Source organism: Saccostrea cucullata, unplaced genomic scaffold, assembly GCF_032062105.1.
Source record: "Saccostrea cucullata isolate Sc308-1 unplaced genomic scaffold, CSIRO_AGI_Scuc_v1 ctg14635, whole genome shotgun sequence".
NCBI classification, from domain to species: domain Eukaryota; kingdom Metazoa; phylum Mollusca; class Bivalvia; order Ostreida; family Ostreidae; genus Saccostrea; species Saccostrea cuccullata.
In genome coordinates this window covers 1-20,685 of record NW_026928495.1, presented here as the reverse complement: position 1 = coordinate 20,685, position 20,685 = coordinate 1, and the positions used below count along the sequence as shown (strand labels likewise).

The window sequence follows — 20,685 nt, the reverse complement described above, 5'->3', positions numbered from 1 at the left end:
TTTAATACATGAGTACTAGGCATTTTGATAGTAGGTTATAATAACGAAGCAATTCATCAATCTCCTATGCAGAGTTGTCAATTCGTGTAAAACTAAAACTCAGACAAAAAATGAAATATGAGCCGATGGTGAGAGTGTATGAGCCTCTCTCTCTCTCTTCATTGGTCAAAGAAATTTAGGATAGAACATGGACATTTATGCAAAGAGTACATGACATTTCAAAATATAATTGTCAATTAATCTAAAACTTTGAACATCATATTTTTTTAAATACTATTGAGCTTCAAAGTTACGTACATGTGCAATTTTATCGATGGTTTTCCTCTGGTTTTCCTTCCTATTCTGCCCGAGAGTTATTCCCCTTACCCACCATGTTGTAGGGCAAAGCAGTGAATTTTCCTCTTTAAGCAATCAATTTGAAACATGCATGCCAGAAATATATGGGGGAAAATATTTAAAATCTTAAAATAATGAATTAAAAGAGGCTTTAACAAACATATATTCATACGAAAAATAATGTTATCTTTACCTTAGTAACCAGTATAACAAGTTAACAAATTGAACTTGGTTGAATAATGAAGGGATCTGGGAATGTTGCCCTACAATATGGCGGCCATGGGGAATAAAACTTGCTTAATCGCCTCAATGGAAAACCATCTATTGTACAGTGTATGAACTGATTTCCTCACATCTGGTCGGGACAAGATTATCATGAACTTGTGCATACAGGTCGTCGTAAATTATTAATTCCCGTGTAAAAATTCTGTCGTATTAAGACGCAGCAGAACTTATGTAAGCTAGGCTTTCTTTTAAAATAAATTGATTGTCTTCTTCTAGCCGAATGGCTTAAAAACTTTTTCCAACCTCCAGGAATTCAGATATTTTTTTCTCTTTACATTCCTGAATGTTCCCATTCCGTCAACATATATATTGAAAGACGGCATAAGTATGTTATACCTTTAAAAAAATGTTTTTATACAAATCTATACCAAAAAAATTGAACATCTCTAATGTTTTACTGAGCAGGCATAAAAAAAATCGATGTTTGACCGATGGTTGAGATGTTAGACCTGTCGAAGTGTCGATGATATGTGGGACCGCTTACTTCTCACAGTAGGCGGAGCTTTATATCGTTGAACAGTAATGGACCTGAGGTTTACATCACAGAAGACATTTCAAGATTTATGAATGTCAAAAAGATATTTAAAATGAAAGGTATAGCAGAACATTTATTGACTTAGTCCGAAATATCTGACGTTTTCCAGGCTTTTTAATCGCATGTTGCCCTCGAACCTGTATATTGTTTATTGCATAAATCTCCATTTTTAAGTCTATTTCAGTGGAATGAGCATGTCCAATCTCACATAATATTCTGGGAAAAGATACAATATTAGGTTTTTTTCATCTTTAAGTTATGATCCCCGAATCAGATACTTTTAAAAAAAACAGTATTTTATGTGTTACGCGATATCAGAATGATTTATTTCTGTTTCTCTATCTTATATCAGGTCAAGGAAGATTATTTTTACTACAGACTCTCCATTATGGGAAGGAAAATCGAGAGTTTTACTACACTTCTGAAATCCTTTCAAACTGTGACAGGATATCACTTTTATTCAATGAATAAATTATGTAATATTTCACTAGTAAAAATGTAATAAATGTACAACTTGGCCCAGGAAAAAGTTTTTATGGATGTACTTAAAAGAATCAAAAATGAAAAATTCAGAATAGAAGATACATCTCTTTTAGCTGAGATATCCCATCCTTAATATGAAACAATTCCTTATCATTAAATGTATATCTTTTAAAATACTCTGACATTTATCAAGTCATTTAAGAGTATTAAGAGAATTAACACAGGTATTTATAGACAGAACACCCCCTCCCCGATAAAATACCAATCCCGGGGCTTGCTGGATATTTCTTCACAATTATATCTACATGTATTACACTTATTTATTAACAATACCACAGGAAAAGTCGGGAAAAACTGGATAATAATCATTCCATACTATCTTTCCTTTCCACAAGTACCAGTGAGAAAGATTACATTTATTCATTTATCAAAGACCATCATCACAATGTTAAGGTTTTGTGATTTCGGGACTATACGCATCTGTGTTAGTGTTCCAAAAAACACAGAACCCTGACACTTTGGAATTCTTGCATTTTAATTTGGTGCCAGATGTCGGTCTATTTTGGACACTCGTGTAGGAGAGAGAGGGGGTGAAACATATGGAGATAACGAACAGTATTCAAGATCAAAAGACCATAAAACAATACGATATAGAATCAGAGCAAGCACAGACCTCAAAAACATCAGAGGTGGGATCAGGTGCCACGGAGGAGTGAGCATTCCCTGCTAACCGGTCACACCCACCGTGTGGTTCTTGTCATGATTGAGAAATGACGAGAAAATTCAGTGTATAAATAATGGTCTAACAATAAGAATGAAAAACGTCAGTCAGCATTTGACTTAATGATAAATTTAAAAGCTAGTTACTGCTAGATATACAAAACTATTATAGAATACTTATATTCATATTTTTCATGTTCACTATAAAAGATTCAGCGAGAATCTTAGGGCCTCAAAATTTTGGTTTGACGTCAGACGTCTCTACGAATCTCGCTGAAATTATATAAGGATTCTGATGTCACATTCCCAGGAACTTTCAAAACATGAAGTGGACACAGGCCCCCTGATATTGTGAATACGATGATGTCAGTGCTCCAGTCATAGTTTTAATCAAACGTAGCCTGTAGTGAATACAGATGTACGTGTTCAGACATTGATTTTATGACATTGGATATTGTGAAAATATGTACGCTATTGATTCCTTATACTGTATGCTACTTATATCATAAATTTAATGTTTATAAAATTGATCTTATCTTTTCACCTTTCGAAAATTTTTAAGCGTCTTACTCACTCCATTTTAAAAATCAAATATGATTATCACATTTGCAGACAAACGATTCACTCATTGTTGGCACGAGTACATGGGAGGATAGGGATCTGTAGTTCTTCAGATACAAACGTTTAGATGTGGATTATTTTCAGGAAAAAAAGTTGAAAGTAAAAGGAAGTCAAAACACATATACAGAGACAGAGAAGAGCGAGAATTTATTAACTTATGTATTTATTTTGGAAATACAGTCATCTTTTTACTAATATATTAAGACTTTTAAAAGTATTTGGAATAACGCACATTTTCTGTTTTACAGTATATATAGATATACATGTACGTATCTATAATGTATAAAATCGGGTATTTCTGTGTTTCGTGAAGAAATAAAAATTTTCTGTCTATATATAATACTGTTTTTATTACCATAATTGTCAGGAGAACGATATTGCATTACAATTTAATAATGACAAAAAATGCATATAATTAGACATATTTTCAAATAAGTGTATCTTTGTATTATAAGCAAATATAAAAATTATGGTCTCATTTATGAGTGTTTATGCACAGAGCTGTTTTGTTTTTTGTTTTACAGCAGTTTGTGTATTGAACCTCATTCCCTTATAAAAGGTAACTTTCATGAAGAAATACCGTATAAACTTAATGAAAAAAAGTATAATATAATTTATAATTTATAAAAAAAAGTTTAATGCTAAGTTTAATTATGTAAATACTAAATGAACTTTTCGCTTTATCAAAAAATCTACATTATTTTCATAATATTGTAGGAAGTGTTCAGTGTTAATTTTAATTACGTAAATGTACTTTTTGCTATTCCAATACATTGTATCCATAATATTGTAGGAAATGTTCTGTCCCTACTAAAGTTAACTCCCTGGAACTGGAAGCACCTGAACACCTCAGTCAAAGTGGACACCCCAGTCTCCGTGGACATTTCTGTCTTGTCTCACTACAGGCTCACGGGGAAACATTTCAATAAGTATCAAAGTCTGTACACGAAGACTTAGTTTTAAGTAAAAATGCTAGATTAGTAGAAGTAGTTTAACTGTATGTCCGACATTTAAAAAAATCATCTGTTGATTTTTGTTAAAAACTATAATGGTTATAATAACGACTAGTATACAAATGTATTTTTTACAGACATACAAAGGTCAAGGGATTGTTCAGCTATTCTAAAATCTACTCCACATACAAAAGGAAGAAATGGTGTTTATGTCATCTACCCAGACTTGAAGACAAAGAAATTGGTCTATTGCGATATGACTACATAGGGAGGGGGATGGACAGTAAAATGTTTAAAACGTTCTGTACTGTTTAGAAGAAAAATCAAAATAATTCTCAATATATACATATATCTTAAGTGAAGGATTTTCTTTATCGCCATTTTGCATAAATAAAACCATTTTATTTGTACTTGAAAAATATCGGTAAACAAGATGCTGAAATTGTGCATTGCGTTGTGAAGATACGTGAAACCTCTTTTTCTTAAAACAGGTTATTCAACGTAGAATGGACGGGTCTGTAGATCTTTATAGATCCTGGAAGTCTTATAAAGAAGGATTTGGTAATGCTGAGGGAGAATACTGGTTAGGTAAGCTTGTACCATAGATCATGTAGACGAAAGAAAGTTTTCTGAATGATTCGCCTAAGATACAATGTATCTGTTTCTCCTCCAAAACAAAAAAAAGAGGCCCAAGGGCCACATTGCTCACTACAGCAACTGGCTAGATAAAAGCAAAAATCAGCCCAGTATTGAAATGTTTAACATGGGTTCATGGGAGGGGGTTATTCGAACAAACTTAAATCTATACTTCCTATGGATGCTTTTAAATCAATATGATACATAATGGCTTTGCTGTTTATAAGATGAAAATTTTTATCATTATATCCTATATATTCCTTTTTATAACTATTCTACACTTGAATGGCTTCTCTATTCTCCTGGTTGGTCATGATTTGAACAAATTTAAATCTACATTACCTTTTTGATGCGTTTATATTGATGATAAATCATGGCTTTGTTTTTCATGTAATGAATTTTAACGATTTTTCCTATGTACTCCTGCGTAAAACCTTGACCACCCATTGTGGCCCCACTCTAACCCAGGGGTCATGATTTGAACAAACTTGAATGTACACTACCTGAGAATGCTTCCACATGTGTTTCATATTTACTGGCCCATTTCTTGAGAAGAAAATTTTTAAAACATGCCATTAATTTTTCACTTATTCATAATTATCTCCCCTTGGAATAGAGCATGGCCCTTCTTTTTAACAAACTTGAATCCCCTTTACCCAAGGATACTTTGTGGCATGTTTGATTGAAATTGGCTGCGCAGTTCTTGAGAAGAAGATGAATATGTGAAAGTTTACGACGATGACAGACAACAGATAAAGTTTTATCAGAAAAGCTCACTGAAGCCTTTGGCTCAGGTTAGCTAAAATATTTCATACCATATATGATGATCTTTTCCCCTATAACCATTGATACTTATTTTCAGTTTAGAAACTGATACAAGAGGCACGTTTAGTTTTACTTAAAAATAAATAGAGTGTTTCAATGTTCTCCTCCCCAGGAAACGAAGTAATTCATTCACTTACCAAAAAAACAAAACAAGATCTGAGGGTGGATCTTCAGAATTTTTCAGGAAAAAAAGCATTTGCCAAATACTCAACATTTTCCCTTGGAAGCGAGTCCCAGAAATACAAGTTGAATGTTGATGGATACAGCGGCACTGCAGGTATGTTTGTTTCTCAATAAAGAACTTCAATTCGATCATAAACACATGGATTTGATTCATAAACATACGAAAGCAGAAATTCATTAGCGAGGCTATCAAGAGCCGAATTTAATAGCTTACATTGCATCTATTCTCTAATAAGACTATATTCATAGTAAATAGATAAAAAAAATTGTATTGAAAGGAGATAGCTTAAAATATAACAATGGGAGAGGGTTTTCCACTGAAGACCAAGATAATGACTCCAATGGTAGGTCCTGTGCTGCGTCGATGAGAGGGACGTGGTGGAATGGAGATTGTAGTAACTCTGGCCTAAACGGACCATACCACAAGTCCGCTGTCAAATCGTGGGCCTCTGTAGTATGGCTACACTTTGGTAATGACAACCGTTCCATGAAGTTTGCAAGAATGATGACCAGACCCAAAAGTTAAAAAATGAATAGATTGAATGAATAAATGATAAAACATTTAATATCTCTGTGTTTCATTTAGATCTCATCATCTTCTGATAATGGTTGTCTTATATAAAAAGAAAAAATAACAACCTAATGCAGGAGGAGGATGATTTGTAATACTAGTAATAAGTTATAAAAACGAAGATTTTCATTTGTTGAAGAATATCAGAATAGAATGCAGGCAGTTGTGCAGAAAGTGTGGTCTTCCAGAGTATCTTTAGAAACGTATACTGCAACTACGTTATACACATATAAATATGTAAAAGATACGAACAATATAATACTTTGAGCTTTTTCAAGAAGTGGTGTAAATCAGGTTTAGATACTTAAAACATCCACATCCATAACGACAAACGAGATGACCATGCGCAGATCTAGAGGTGGGTCGGAGGACCCAAAACCCACCACCAACCCCCTGGAATTTGCAGGTATTTAATATGTATATTTATGTACTGAATCAAGTAAAAGTGACCTTGGAATCTATCCCCACTAAAAAAAAAACCGCGGACCCCTCGTCGGAAACGCAGATCTATGTGAAATTTAATTGAAAAGTAATAAGTCTAAAGCTTGGAGGTCAACGCGTAACTCTCCACACAGCCCTACCCTACCCCACCCCATCCCCAATAAATACAAATGTACCCGGTAGGTTTTTCACATTTGGGAAATTAGACGTGGTTTTATTTTGCTTGACAACAATTTTCTGAGTCGGAATTTTTTGTGTGTGACTGGGATGAAACCCCACCCCCGATCCTTGAAAACTTCTTGGAATCGTGCCCGTTGACTTTAACTTTTCAACAGTCAGCTTCCCTTATTTATGCAGCAGTATACCTTCATCACTTGCAAACGATGTTTATTTTTCTCAGTTGATTCGATACTCAAGAAAGAAAGCCTATTTGGATCAATCTAAAGTGAAAAAAATAAAAGACGTGATAACACAAAAACGTAGCATGCAGTGAGGTGCATGTTAAACCGTTGATTTCTTCTCCCATTGGGGTGTTGATTTTGCGATATTGGATTCAAAAAATATGTACACAATAGATTCCTTCTACTACACATAACAAATGAAGGCAAAATTCATTATTAAATTGATATTTTCTAAGCGTCTTAACCCCACTCTTTTTAAAAACAATTAATATAATGACCATCTGCAGACCAACGGTTCCCCTACTTCTTGGGATGACTACTCTGAAATAAAGGATTTGTAATATTCAAATATGCAAGTTTGCATGCGCATTACTTTCATAAAACGAAGAATATAAAGAGTAAACTGAATCACATAAAGAGAAAAGATAGAACTTAATTGACATGTATTTATTCAGGGATCTTGAATCTTTTCCCCCAGACTAACTTTTTACATTAAAAATGTTCACTGAAAGACTGGATTGTTCCTTTTTGTTGTAGTATAATAAAAAAATTTAAAGTTTGACTTTTAAAAAAATTCTCTGCGTATAAAAAGAGTTATTGCGCTTTCATTGACATTGGAAAGTTTTTGGTGTGTCCAACTCAGGAGTGCATTTTTTTTATATCTTTGGTATTGTAAAATCAAAATACGACTGTATATTATCATTGTACTTCAAAACGGTATTAATATTAAAGCACCGTTTTATAAAGTTGTATATTGTCAGGAAAACGATATCGTATTACAATTTAATGATGACAATAATGTATATAATTGAAATATTTATTTTAAATGAATGTATCTTCGGAAGCCCATCAAAATCATGGTATCATCTAGAGGTATTTACGCTCTGGATTGATTTATCTTTTATTTTACAGCAGTTATGTGTTTTGAACCTCATTCCCAAATAAAAGGTAACTTTTGTGTTTTGAAATTGCAAATTATATCAAAATTTTAATGTTAAGTTTGACTATGTAGACGCATTTTTTTGCTACACTGTATAGATTATATTGTAGGAAATGTTCAGTCTCTGCTGAAGTTAACTCCCTGGAACTGGAAGCACCTGAACACCTCAGTCAAAGTGGACACTCCAGTCTCCGTGGACATTTCTGTCTTGTCTCACTACAGGCTCACGGGGATACATTTCAATAAGTATCAAAGTCTGTACACGAAGTTTTAGTTTTAAGTAAAATTGCTAGAAGTAGTTGAACTGTATGTCCGACTTTTTAAAAAAAATATCTGTTGATTTTTTTAATTATGGTTATAACAAATACACAAATGCATTTTTTTACAGACATACTAAAGCCAAAGGATTGTTCAGCTATTCTCAAATCTACCCCACAGTCAAAAGGAAGAAATGGCGTTTATGTCATCTACCCAGACTTAAAGACAAAGAAATTAGCCTACTGCGATATGACTACAGGGGGAGGGGGATGGACAGTAAGAATGTTTAAAACATTCTGTAGTGTAAAAACACATCAATTTTAAGCTTAGTAAAGTGTTTTCTCTTCATCGTCACTTTTGCATAAAAGTAAACATTTCATTTTTACAAAAAGAAAAATAACAGTAAACAATATGCTGGAATTGTGCATTGGGTTGTGAAGATAAGTGAAACCTCTTTTTCTTACAAAAGGTCATTCAACGGAGAATGGACGGGTCTATAGATTTTTATAGATCCTGGAATTCTTATAAAGAAGGATTTGGTAAAGTGGAAGGAGAATACTGGTTAGGTAAGTTTGTGCTAAAGATAAGATTTTTAAAAGCAATCCTTCGAAAATTGTGAACAATTTCGAAAAAAAGTTTTCCGGGTGATTCACCCTAGAGATATTTGTCTCTCCTCCTAAAAAATCTTTCGTACTCGCTGTGATTAGAATCAGATCCTCGATCTGCTCCTTTATTTTTTTTATTGTTGCTACACGAGGGGATTGATGATCTGATTTTAAGCAGATCGTTTCGTACCATATATAATTATCCCCCCCCCCCCCCCCAAAAAAAAAAAACCACTCGTATTTAATTTTCAGCTTACAAACTGAAGCAGGTTTAGTTTGACTAAGTGGTTAAATGAGCTACAAAATGATTTAAGTCTTTCAATGTTTTCAAGGAAATGAAGTAATTCATTCACTCACCACAAAAACAAAACAAGAACTAAGGGTGGATCTTCAGAATTTTTCAGACAAAAAAGCTTTTGCCAAATATTCAACATTTTCCCTTGGAAGCGAGTCCCAGAAACACAAGTTGACAGTTGACGGATACAGCGGCAATGCGGGTATGTTTGTTTCTCAGAAACTCACAATTACAAATTTTGATTTATAAATAACACGAAAGCCGAAATAAAAAAAAAATAATTAACTCACAAACACATGAATTTGATTGATAAGTTAGTTAGTAATTTATTTTTATAGTGACATTTGTACATAGTTAAATTCTTTTTTTTTTTTTTACAGACAGTATAATATAGCAATCAACACCCGGTGGCCCATGGGGCCTATATGCCACTTCAAACCCAAAATTGAAATACAATATATAAAGAGCTCAACATTAAGAGAAAAAAGTGCATAAAAAGCAGCCTAATTGTGATAAATATATAATTATGCATTTTGAATGCTTAGATTGGTAGTGTTTGTTCTAAGAATTATTGTAAGATGAAAATGACGCTGAAATAGATTTTTATTTTCTGAACATAAAGGACTGTCTTCACATAAATGAAAAATACAGTAAGTACTTTGCAACCTGTCTAAGATAATTTAAAATTAGGCTCTACGCATAGTAAATCCATATCCGACCACGACATTTGAGTAATGCCAGTGTTTTCAAAAGGTTTTGATCGATATTCAGAGTACAAAGGACAATGTAATAAAATGAATTTCGTCTGTAAGTACACAATTATTTCTAAAGCAAACTCTGCAAATTCGATCCTCAACAGGTTCACCATGATATCTATTTGATCCGCCGAAAAATGGCTGAAAAATTGCCGACTTGGCGTTAAACATTATTCATTCAATCAATCATATCTATTTGAATTTCAGTTGTCGAGATACAAAACAGATTTAGAGTTCCAAACCTTTCTTTTGTATACAGGGCTTGTGCCATGTTTTTGCTTACAAAGGTTAAAAATAGCAATATATGTTCGTTCAAAGCAGATTTTTTCAATAAAGAAGTTAATTCTAAATACAATTAGACAGTTTCTAGTGATCTGCCGAATCTAGTTTTGTTACAAATCCAAATGATATTTTTGTATATGTTAAAAGCTTGTTTACATTATGAAGAATTTTAAGCTCTGTATCTCCTTTGTAAAACAACAAATTATGTTCAAATTTTTGCTGATCATTAGAATTGTCTTAGTTAAGAATTGTAGGCCCTACACATAAAGATTGATTTTTAAAAAAAATTAGTTGAAACTGTGTCTATGTCCCTAAATAAAGATTCATAAAAAAACTATAGCAGAAATTCAGCAGTGAGGCTATCAAGAGCCGATTCTAATAGCTAACATTGCATTTATTTTGTAATAAGACTATATTCATAGTAAATAAATATTGTTTTAAAGGAGACGGCTTAAAATATAACAATGGTAGAGGATTTTCCACTAAAGACCAGGATAATGACTCCAATGGTGACTCCTGTGCTGTTTCGTGGAAAGGGGCGTGGTGGTTTAGAGATTGTAGCTACTCAGACCTAAACGGACCATATCACACGTCTGCTGTTAAATCGTAGGCCTCTGTAGTGTGGAAACACTTCGGTAATGAGCCCCGTTCCATGATGTTCTCAAAAATGATGTTCAGACCGAAAAGTTAAAAGTCAATAAAATGACTGCATAAATAAAATCAAAGATTTCTCTGTGTTTCATTGACATCTCATCATTTTCTGATATTGGCTGTTGAACGTCTTAAAAGAACAAACAATCTAACCAGGCTTATAGTAGGTACATGTAATAATAACAAAGACTTTTCGTTGGTTAAAAGAAATTCAGGATAGGACGCGGACAGTTGTACAAAAAGTATGGGCGTCCAAAATATCTTTGACAATTAGTCTAAAACTTTAAACATCATAAAAAAAATTAAAAGCTCTTAAGCGCTAGCAACTGCCATTCTCTCTCTCTCTCTCTCTCTCTCTCTCTCTCTCTCTCTCTCTGTAGAATCTACACCAGTCTTATCGAAAAAATCTTTCCTGGCCTCGGTTGTAGTTAGGGCATCAGAAAAAAAATAATGATGTTTATTATATGATTGAATAATTTCCATCTCTCTGATTGGCTGAGATCCGACTATGTTAGAAAAATATTACGTTGTATTGACCTGCACGTGACGTTCCAGGTCAATACAAGGATTTATTTCCTCTACATTGATCTAAAAATAGATTGGGAAATTCCAAATTGATACAAATTGTTTTAGAAAGCTATTTAAACGACTATGATTTTTATTTTCATGTGAACAAAACATAAGCGAATATATATATATCTTAGGTGAGGGTGGTAAGAGGGGATGCAGGGACTGCCCCTCCAACACTTGTACTGAACAACAATTTGTTTTTTACTTTTTGGCAGTCAGTTTTCCCTGATAATACTTCTTCCTTTCAAAATCTATCCTATAAAAAAGACTGACATTATATATTTCTTTCATGGCATCTAAAATTGATTTAAAAAAAACATTTCAAATTGATACGACAGGTAAGGTTTATTCACATTTTAATTCCGCTTCTCTCTTGTATTTGGCTAGGACTTAATAAAATGCAAACAAGTAATGAGCTGTATTATTTTATCAGTGAATCATATAATAAAACAATTATTGCTGTTTTTTCTGTCAATACAATGATTTAGCCATCTTCGAAGTACAATATTCACCTCGCCCTTCGGGCTCGGTGAATATTGTACTCCTCAGATGGCTAAATCATTGTATTGACCTCAAAAACCAGCAATAATTGTATAGTATCTTCTACCTTACCACAACAGCATAATGGACAAGATATATCGTCAACTTCCCTTACTTATGCAGCAATATACCTTCATCACCTGCATAAGGAGTATATATATCTATCTCAGTTGATTCGATACGCAAGAGCATGCTCTACTTATGAACCATTTCTAAAACGAGGTAAATTATTGACAACGAAGTTGATGAAACAAGAATATCAGCAGTCTCGATTAAAGTCATCATTTCGTAAGTTCTATGGTCGATACAATGACCTTGTCAGCAAATACAGTATATCATTTCACTAATTGGTAGTCCATTATTTATACACTGAATTGACGACGAATTTTCCTGTTATTTCCTGATCATGACAAGAAGCACACCGCGGATGTGACCGGTCAGCAGGGGATGCTCACTCCTCCATGGCACCTGATCCCACCTCTGATGTTTGGGAGGTCCGTGTTTGCTCTGCTCCTATTTTGTATCGTTCAATGGACTATGAGATTCAATACTGTTCGTTATCTCTATATCCTTATGTTACACCTATTAAAACCAACGATTAGCACACAGTTGTGCCGAAGCCTAGTATGCAGTATATTGTTGCGTCTTTTTCCAAAATTAAAATAAGGCGGAGCAGACAAAGGGCTCTAAAGTCTGGTATCAAGCGATAAAGAATTCCACTCATTTACTGCAGTTGGTACAAATGATGATTTGTAAGTTTTCCACATACATACAGATATACTATAATTTCGAAAGTTTCGTGTTGAATATACGGAAGCATTACATCACATGTAAGGTATAATCTCAGATAGGTAATCTGGTATTAAATCATTGTGAAATTTATACATGGTATTTAATCTTTGGTTCTTGCGTCTATCGCTGAGCGGTTCCAAGCCTATTTCCAAGATAGCCAATTAGAATATGTTCAAACCCATAAACATCTTCGGGTACCTTTTTCATAGGAGTTTTGGAAGTTCTTCGTTTTTGCTTGTGTTAAAATTACAACCTTAGTTTTTGAGGGATTATATTTTAGTAAGCATTTTTAGACAACTCTTCAAGAGATAAAAGATCATTATTCAGATGACTTTCTGTAGATTTGACACATTTAGATGCATACTGCAAACTGTTATCATCAGCAAATAGTCTACAAAAGCTTGGCATCTTATCAGCTACATCTTCACATAAATTTAAAATAACAATGGACCTAATACAGAGCCTTGTGGGACACCGGCATAAAGGGATTCCGATGGGGATACCAGATTTTTGTATATCACTCGTTCTGTTCTATTCTCTAAATGACTTTTTAACCAACAATACATATTATTCTTTATAACATAGATGTTTAGTTTATATAAGAGTCTTTTGTGCCAGACACGGTCAAAGGGCTTATGAATTACACAAGTCACAAAAAATCATACAGCAAGATTTGCCCTCATCAATACTTTAAACAATGTTATCATATGTTTCTAGCAACTGATATATCGTGACCATGTAAGAAACCAGCCTGGTGTATAGTTAGATAAAACCGCAGGATCATCATTTTTAAACAGAGGGATTACATTCGCTATATAATTTCCACTTTTTAGGAAAAACACAGTCGTTCAATGAACTGTTAAACAATAATGACAGAGGTTTAACAACATTTAGTTTCGTTGATCTTAACATTTTATGACTAATACACTCTTCTCCAATGGCTCTTTGTTAACAGGTAGTATAGATAAAATGTCAAATTTTTCTTTTACAGGATGATATTTTCAGTGAAAAGATACAATTTTTTTTAGATGTAAGCTAATCCTAAATCAAGAGACTTTATAAAAGTATTTTTTGTGTAACATAACAATTCAAGTAAGAGGGCCATGGGCCACAACGCTCACCTGAGTAGCTTTAGCCTTGCTGCTCTTCGACATATTTTCCCTTGTAATACCTACTGTGGCCCGACCCTACATCCAGGGGTCATGATTTGAACAATTTAGAATGTACACTATACCAAAATGCTTCCACATAAATATCAGCTATTCTGACACAGTGGTTCTTGAGAAAAGATTTCCTATATATTTCAATGTTAAACTTGGATTACCTATTGTGACCCCGCCCTACCCTCGGGGGTCATGATTTGTATAATTTAGAATCTACACTACCCCTGGATGATTCTACATAAGTTTCAGCATTTCTGGCCAAGTGGTTCTTGAGAAGATGTTTGAGCTCACCTGAGCCGAAGGCTCAAGTGAGCTTTTCTGATCAAAATTTGTCCGTTGTCTGTCGTTGTTGTCGTCGTAAACATTTCACAATTTCATCTTCTTCTCAAGAACCACTGCATGGGCCAATTTCAACCAAACTTGCCACAAAGTATCCTTGGGTGAAGGGTATTCAAGTTTATTCAAATGAAAGGCCAAGCCCATTACCAAGGGAAGATAATTGTGAATTTATGAAAAAATTAATGGCATATTTTAAAAATCTTCTTTTCAAGAACCATTGGACCAGGAAAGATAAAACTCACGTGGAAGCATCCTTAGGTAGTGTAGATATAAGTTTATTCAAATCATGACCCCTGGGGGTAGGATGGGGCTACAATGGCTGATCAACGTTTTACATAGTAAATATACATGTATAGGAATTTTTTTTAACATCTTCTTCCCCAGAACCACTGGACCAGGAAAGGTGAAACTTAAGTGGAAGCATCCTCAGGTAGTGTGGATTCAAGTTTCTTCAAGTCATGACCCCCGTGGGTAGTGTGGGGCCACAATTTGCTTTAGTTTTACATAGGAATACTGAGTATATAGAAAAAAATGTTTAAAATTCTTTTTCTTCAAAACCATTCGGCCAGTAAAGATGAAACTAATGTGGAAGCATCCTCAGGTAGTGTAGATTCTAGTTTGTTGAGGATAGAGCAGGGCCACAATGACTGATCAAAGTTTCACATAGGAAAAAGCTTTCAAAAATCTCCTTCTCAAGATCAGCAAAGCTATAATTGGTGATATTAATATGGAAACATCGTCAGTTAGAGTTCATTCAAGTTTGTTCATATCATGACCCCTGGAGTAAGGTGTGGCTATGATGGGCAATCAAATCTTTATAGAAATGTACAGAAATATACACGAAAAATCTTTAAAACTCTTCTTCTCAAGTATGGTGAAATTAGTCATGAAATGTATATGCTTTATTGATAAAGTGACATTCTCAAGTAATAAAATATTCATATCCCCCCTCACCCAACAGTAAACTTTTCAATACTGAGCCGATTTGTGTTTTCTAACTAGCCCATGTGCTCAGGTGAGCGATGTGGCACATGGGCCTCTTGTTTAATGACCCCACCCTATTTTTTTTTGATTATCACCCCTTATGAAATGACTTGGTCCTTCATTTTAATGATTTAAACTTCCCTTTACCCAAGGACGATTTGTACCAAGTTTGGTTAAAATTGGCTCTGTGGTTCTAGAGAAGAAGTCGAAAATGTAAAATGTTTACAGATAGACGGACGGACGGTCGACGAACAAAATGTGATCAGAAAAGCTCACTTGAGCCTTTGGCTCAGGTGAGCTATAAATACGATCATCCCTATCGTGCTTTTGAACCTACATTCCTCACATTCGCCAGACTGGCCCGGTAAATCAGACAGTGGCTTCTAGTAGTGACTTTTTAAATTTTGAAATAAAATATTTTAATAAACTATTTAATCTCTGGATCATCCTCTTGGTCTTCCAAATCATCAGCAGCGCTTAATATTCTCAGATTCTCAGCCGAGTCTGAAAGAACATTTTCATTCTCACACTCAATGGCATCACCAAAGACATCGTGTTCGCTAACCAGGACACTTCCTGTGGAGGAGAAGGGATTTGTCTTTCCCACATACTCTTGTGAAAAGATGTTTACCGCCGGAATTTCCACGCGATCGAATAACCTTTGAAAGGCAATCATGAATGGCGGGCCATCACAAAGAAGAACAGCTTCTAGCATTCCAATGTTCACGGAAACTGGCACTCAAGATTATCACGATGAGATGAACTCAACCCGGGAAACTTCACGAGGTGGTTCACTGAGCAGTTGCTCCCTAACCTACCGGGTAATTCAGTCATCATGATGGATAATGCTTCCTATCACAGTCATCTGGATCCTGAGTCTGTGTCCGAAATTGTCGGCGCGAAAGGCCGAGATCCAGTCTTGGCCTTATAGAAAGGGTATCCTTTATTGCCGGAATGATCAAGGTTGAATTGCTCACATTAGTAAAGCAGCATAAGCTCGTCCTAAGTATGTGATTGATGATTTGACTTGAAGACACATAGACAAGTCTACTGCGATATGACTACAGAGGGTGGATCTTCAGAATTTTTCAGGCAAAAAAGCATTTGCCAAATACTAGTACTCAATATTTTCCCTCGGAGGCGAGTCCCAGGAATACAAGTTGGAAGTTGATTGATACAGAGGTACTGCGGGTATGTTTGCTTTTTTCTTTAAATAAATGTTCTTATCTCAAAGACACGTGACTTTTTTATATTGTTGATTCATAAAAAAAAATACGATAACAAAAAGCTGGGAGGCCATCGAGAGCCTATTTTAATTGCAAACATTACATCTGTTAAAAAATTCAATATGAAAAAGTGAATGAGAAAATTGTCTGTATTTATCGATAAAGAAAAACAACAATGGAAAAAGTTTTCCACGAAAAACCAAGATAAAGACTCCAGTCGTGGCTCCTGTGCTGTCTCGAGGAAAGCAGCGTGGTGGTTTAATGTGATAGATCCGACCTAAATGGACTATACCACAAGTCTGCAGTCAAAACATGGGACAGTGTACTGTGGTATCACTTTGGCAATGAGCGTTCCTTGAAGTTTGCAAAAATGATGATAAACCCAAAATTTAAAAGTTACTAAAAGTGAATTAATAAATATTAAAAAAGCTTTGAAATATCTGTTTGTCATCATACTCTGATATTTGTTGTTGAACGTCTTAAGAGAGAGAGAGAGAAAAAAACAACATCATGCACGAGGACGAGGCTCTGTGAAACTAGTAATAAGTTATAATAACTTTATTTGTTAAAGAAATTCAGAATAGATAGCGGAACGTTGTGCAGAAAGTATAATCTTCCAAAATATTTTTGATAATTAATCTGAATCCTTTAAAAGCCGTTAAAAGCTAGCAACGACCTGAAACGTATCCTGCAACTACATAATACACATTATAAGTCAGCTTTTTTGATCACATTTTGCCCGTCGTCCGTCCGTCTGTTCACATTTATGACAAAGTTTTACATTGAAATATATAGGAAAAAACTTTAAAAATCTTCTTCTCAAGACGCACCGGACCAGAAAAGCTGAAACTTATGTGGAAGCATCCTGGGGTAGTGTAGATTCTAAATTGTTAACATCATGACCCCCAGGGGTTGGGCAGGGCCACAATAAGGAATCAAAGTTTTATTGAAATATATAGGAAAAACTTTAAAAATCTTCTTCTCAAGAACCACTGGACCAGAAAAGCTGAAACTTATGTGGAAGGATCCTCGGGTAGTGTAGATTCATGACCCCCAGGGGTTGGGCAGGGCCACAATAAGGAATCAAAGTTTTATAGAAATATATAGGAAAAACTTTTAAAATCTTTTTTTTCAAGAACCACTGGGACAGAAAAACTGAACCTTATTTAGAAGCATCATAGGGTAGTGTAAATTCTAAATTGTTAAAATTGTGACCTGGGGGGATACGGCGAGGCCACAATAGGTATTACAAGGGAGGAAATCTGGTGAAGAATGGTGTCACCAACGTAACTCAGTTGAGCAATGTGGCCCATGGGCTTGTTTTTCACTGGAATAAACGTTCGAATTCACGATATGCTTGTAAAAGATACAATATAATTTTTTTTTTTAGCTTTTTTCGAGAAGTAGAGTAAATAGAATTTAGATAATTAATACATTCACTTCCACTATGACAAACGAGATGACCGTACGCGGATCTGGAGGTGGGTGGGGAGGAAGGTATACGACCCCCTGGAATTTGCAGATTTATTAATTATGTGTCAACTGAATAAAGTAAAAGTAACCTTGGAACCCCCGCCTAAAAATTGCGGACCCCTCCTCGAAAATAAAACACAGATCTATATGAAATTTGTTTGAAAACTAATTGGTCTGGAGCTTGAAAGTTAACGCCCAGTTCCCCCCCCCCCCCCCCCCCCATGAAACAGGTTTTTTCACGTTTGGGAAAATTAGGGGATTTTTATTTTGCTTAAAGAAATTTCTGGGTTGGATTTTTTTTAACCCTTACAATACATTGAACGGTCACGTGTAGCGCTTATTTATGATGACGCCATACCCAGTGATTGCGCAAAATTTTGAATACACTAATAACACTTACAGTAATAAATGAAAGCGAAATTCATTATTTGAGATTTTCTAAGCGTCTTAATTCCTCTCATTTTAAAAACAAATAAATGATGACCATCTGCAGACCAACGGTTCGTGTACTGCTTGGGATGAGTACTCTGGAATAAGGGATTTGTAATCTTCAAATACACAAGTTTGCATGCGCAATACTTTCGTAAAAATGGAAAAGAAAGAGTTAATTAAAACACAGTAAGAGGGAAGAAAAAACTTTATATACATGTATTTATTCAGGGATCTAGAATCGGGGAATGAGGGCACTTTTTACCCAGACATGACTTTTTGCAATAAAAATGTTCACTGAAAGACTGGATTGTCCCCTTTTGTTGTAGTATAATAAATGAATTAAGTTTCACTTAATTTTTTTATGAACATTGGAATGCTCTGCGTATAAAAAGAGTTATTGAGCTTGCATTATCCTTGGAAAGTTTTTGGCGTGTCCAAATTAGGAGTACATTTTTTGACGGCTTTAGTATTATAAAATCAAAATACGACTGTATATTATCATTGTACAATGTACTTCAAAACAGTATTAATATTAAAGCATCTTATTATACAACTGTATATTGTCAGGAAAACGATATCGTATTACAATTTAATCATGACAATAATGTTTATAATTTTAAATGAATGTATCTTTGTAAGCCCATCAAAATCATGGTATCGTCTAGAGGTATTGACGCTCTGGGTTGGTTTATCTTTTGTTTTACAGCAGTTTTGTGTTTTGAACCTCATTCCCAAATAAAAGGTAACTTTTATGTTATGAAATTGCAAATCATATCAAAATTTTAATGTTAAGCTTGATTATGTAGACGCATTTTTTTGCTACACTGTATAGATTATATTGTAGGAAATGTTCAATCCCTACTACCTTTAACTACCTGGAACTGGAAGCACCTGAACACCTCAGTCAAAGTGGACACCCCGGTCTCCGTGGACATTTCTCTTCTGTCCCACTACAGACTCACTGGGAAACATTTCAGTAAGTATCAAAGTCTGGAAATAAAGTCTTAGTTTTAAGTAAAAATGCTAGAACTAGTTGAACTGTATGTCCGACTTTCTAAAAAAATATATCTGTTGATTTTTTTTAATTATGGTTATAACAAATACACAAATGCATTTTTTTACAGACATACTAAAGTCAAGGGATTGTTCAGCTATTCTCAAATCTACCCCGCATACAAAGGGAAGAAATGGCGTGTATGTCATCTACCCAGACTTAAAGACAAAGAAACTGGCTTACTGTGATATGACTACTGAAGGAGGGGGATGGACAGTAAGAATGTTTAAAACGTTCTGTAGTGAAAAACATTTTTATGTTTAGTGGAGTGTTTTCTCTTCATCGTCACTTTTGCATAAATGAAAACATTTCATTTTTACAAAGAGAAAAAATGACAGTAAACAATATGCTGGAATTGTGCATTGGGTTGTGAAGATAAGTGAAACCTCTTTTTCTTACAAAAGGTCATTCAACGGAGAATGGAAGGGTCTGTAGATTTTTATAGATCCTGATAGATCCTGGAATTCTTATAAGGAAGGATTTGGTAAAGCTGAAGGAGAATACTGGTCAGGTGAAATTGTGCTAAAGATAAGATTTTTAAAAGGCAATCCTTCGAAAATTGTGAACAATTTCGAAAAAAAAGTTTTCCAGGTGATTCACCCTAGAGATATTTGTCTTTTCTCCTAAAAAAGATCTTTCGTACCCATGCACTGTGATTAGAATCAGATCCTCTATCCGCTCCTTTATTTTTTATTGTCGCTACACGAGAGAATTGAGGATCTGATTTTAATAAGATTGTTTCCTACCATAATTACCCCCCCCCAAAAAAAAAAAACACTCGTATTTAAGTAAAGGAGAAAGTCCGAAAACTGTCCATTCTGTGAGAGAAAGAACTGTTCGAGGCCCGAAGGGCCGAGAATAGTTTTTTCTCTCACAGAATGGACAGTTTGAGGACTTTATCCTACTTAAAACATTTTCTCTATTGTTAACTTAATAAACTGTCCCAGGTGATGGTAATGTATTTGCTTTGATTACGTCATACACTTGATTGTCCAGAGAGTGAGAGAAGAAAAGAATATAGCTGTATATGTTTTACTTAATGGACAGTGCCAGGTAAATTTAGATTTAAATGATAGCTCACTTGATTTCTGACCACTTCCTATGTAAAGCTTCATGAAAGAGGATGTCCTCATCGGATGGAGAAAGTAATGCATATTTCTCCAAAATACAGGAAAAAGGTCGGTAAATACTCAAAAGTAGGTAGACACAAGCAGAAGCCTGTGGGTATGCAGAATCTGAAGTTAGTGTTCAAGTTTTGACAAAAAATATCGCAATCTTTGTGAACAATCAGGATTTAAGGGACACATATACGAAACATTCTTTGAGAACAACACCG

At 34.6% G+C, this 20,685-nt stretch overlaps 1 protein-coding gene across 1 annotated transcript; it reads left to right on the top strand.

The window, feature by feature from the left end:
• Positions 1 to 117: 117 nt before the first annotated feature.
• Positions 118 to 20,402, top strand: LOC134277768 (fibrinogen beta chain-like; the record flags this gene model as incomplete). The annotated part of the gene is given in 16 exon segments (XM_062760078.1): positions 118 to 128; positions 3,505 to 3,539; positions 3,774 to 3,917; positions 4,071 to 4,216; positions 4,425 to 4,521; positions 5,507 to 5,671; positions 5,856 to 5,981; positions 8,041 to 8,184; positions 8,319 to 8,464; positions 8,658 to 8,754; positions 9,126 to 9,290; positions 10,569 to 10,731; positions 16,661 to 16,785; positions 19,140 to 19,271; positions 19,420 to 19,565; positions 20,346 to 20,402. Coding segments are annotated over 16 exon segments (1,899 nt in total), but the record flags the coding sequence as incomplete, so codon positions are not given.
• Positions 20,403 to 20,685: the final 283 nt, after the last annotated feature.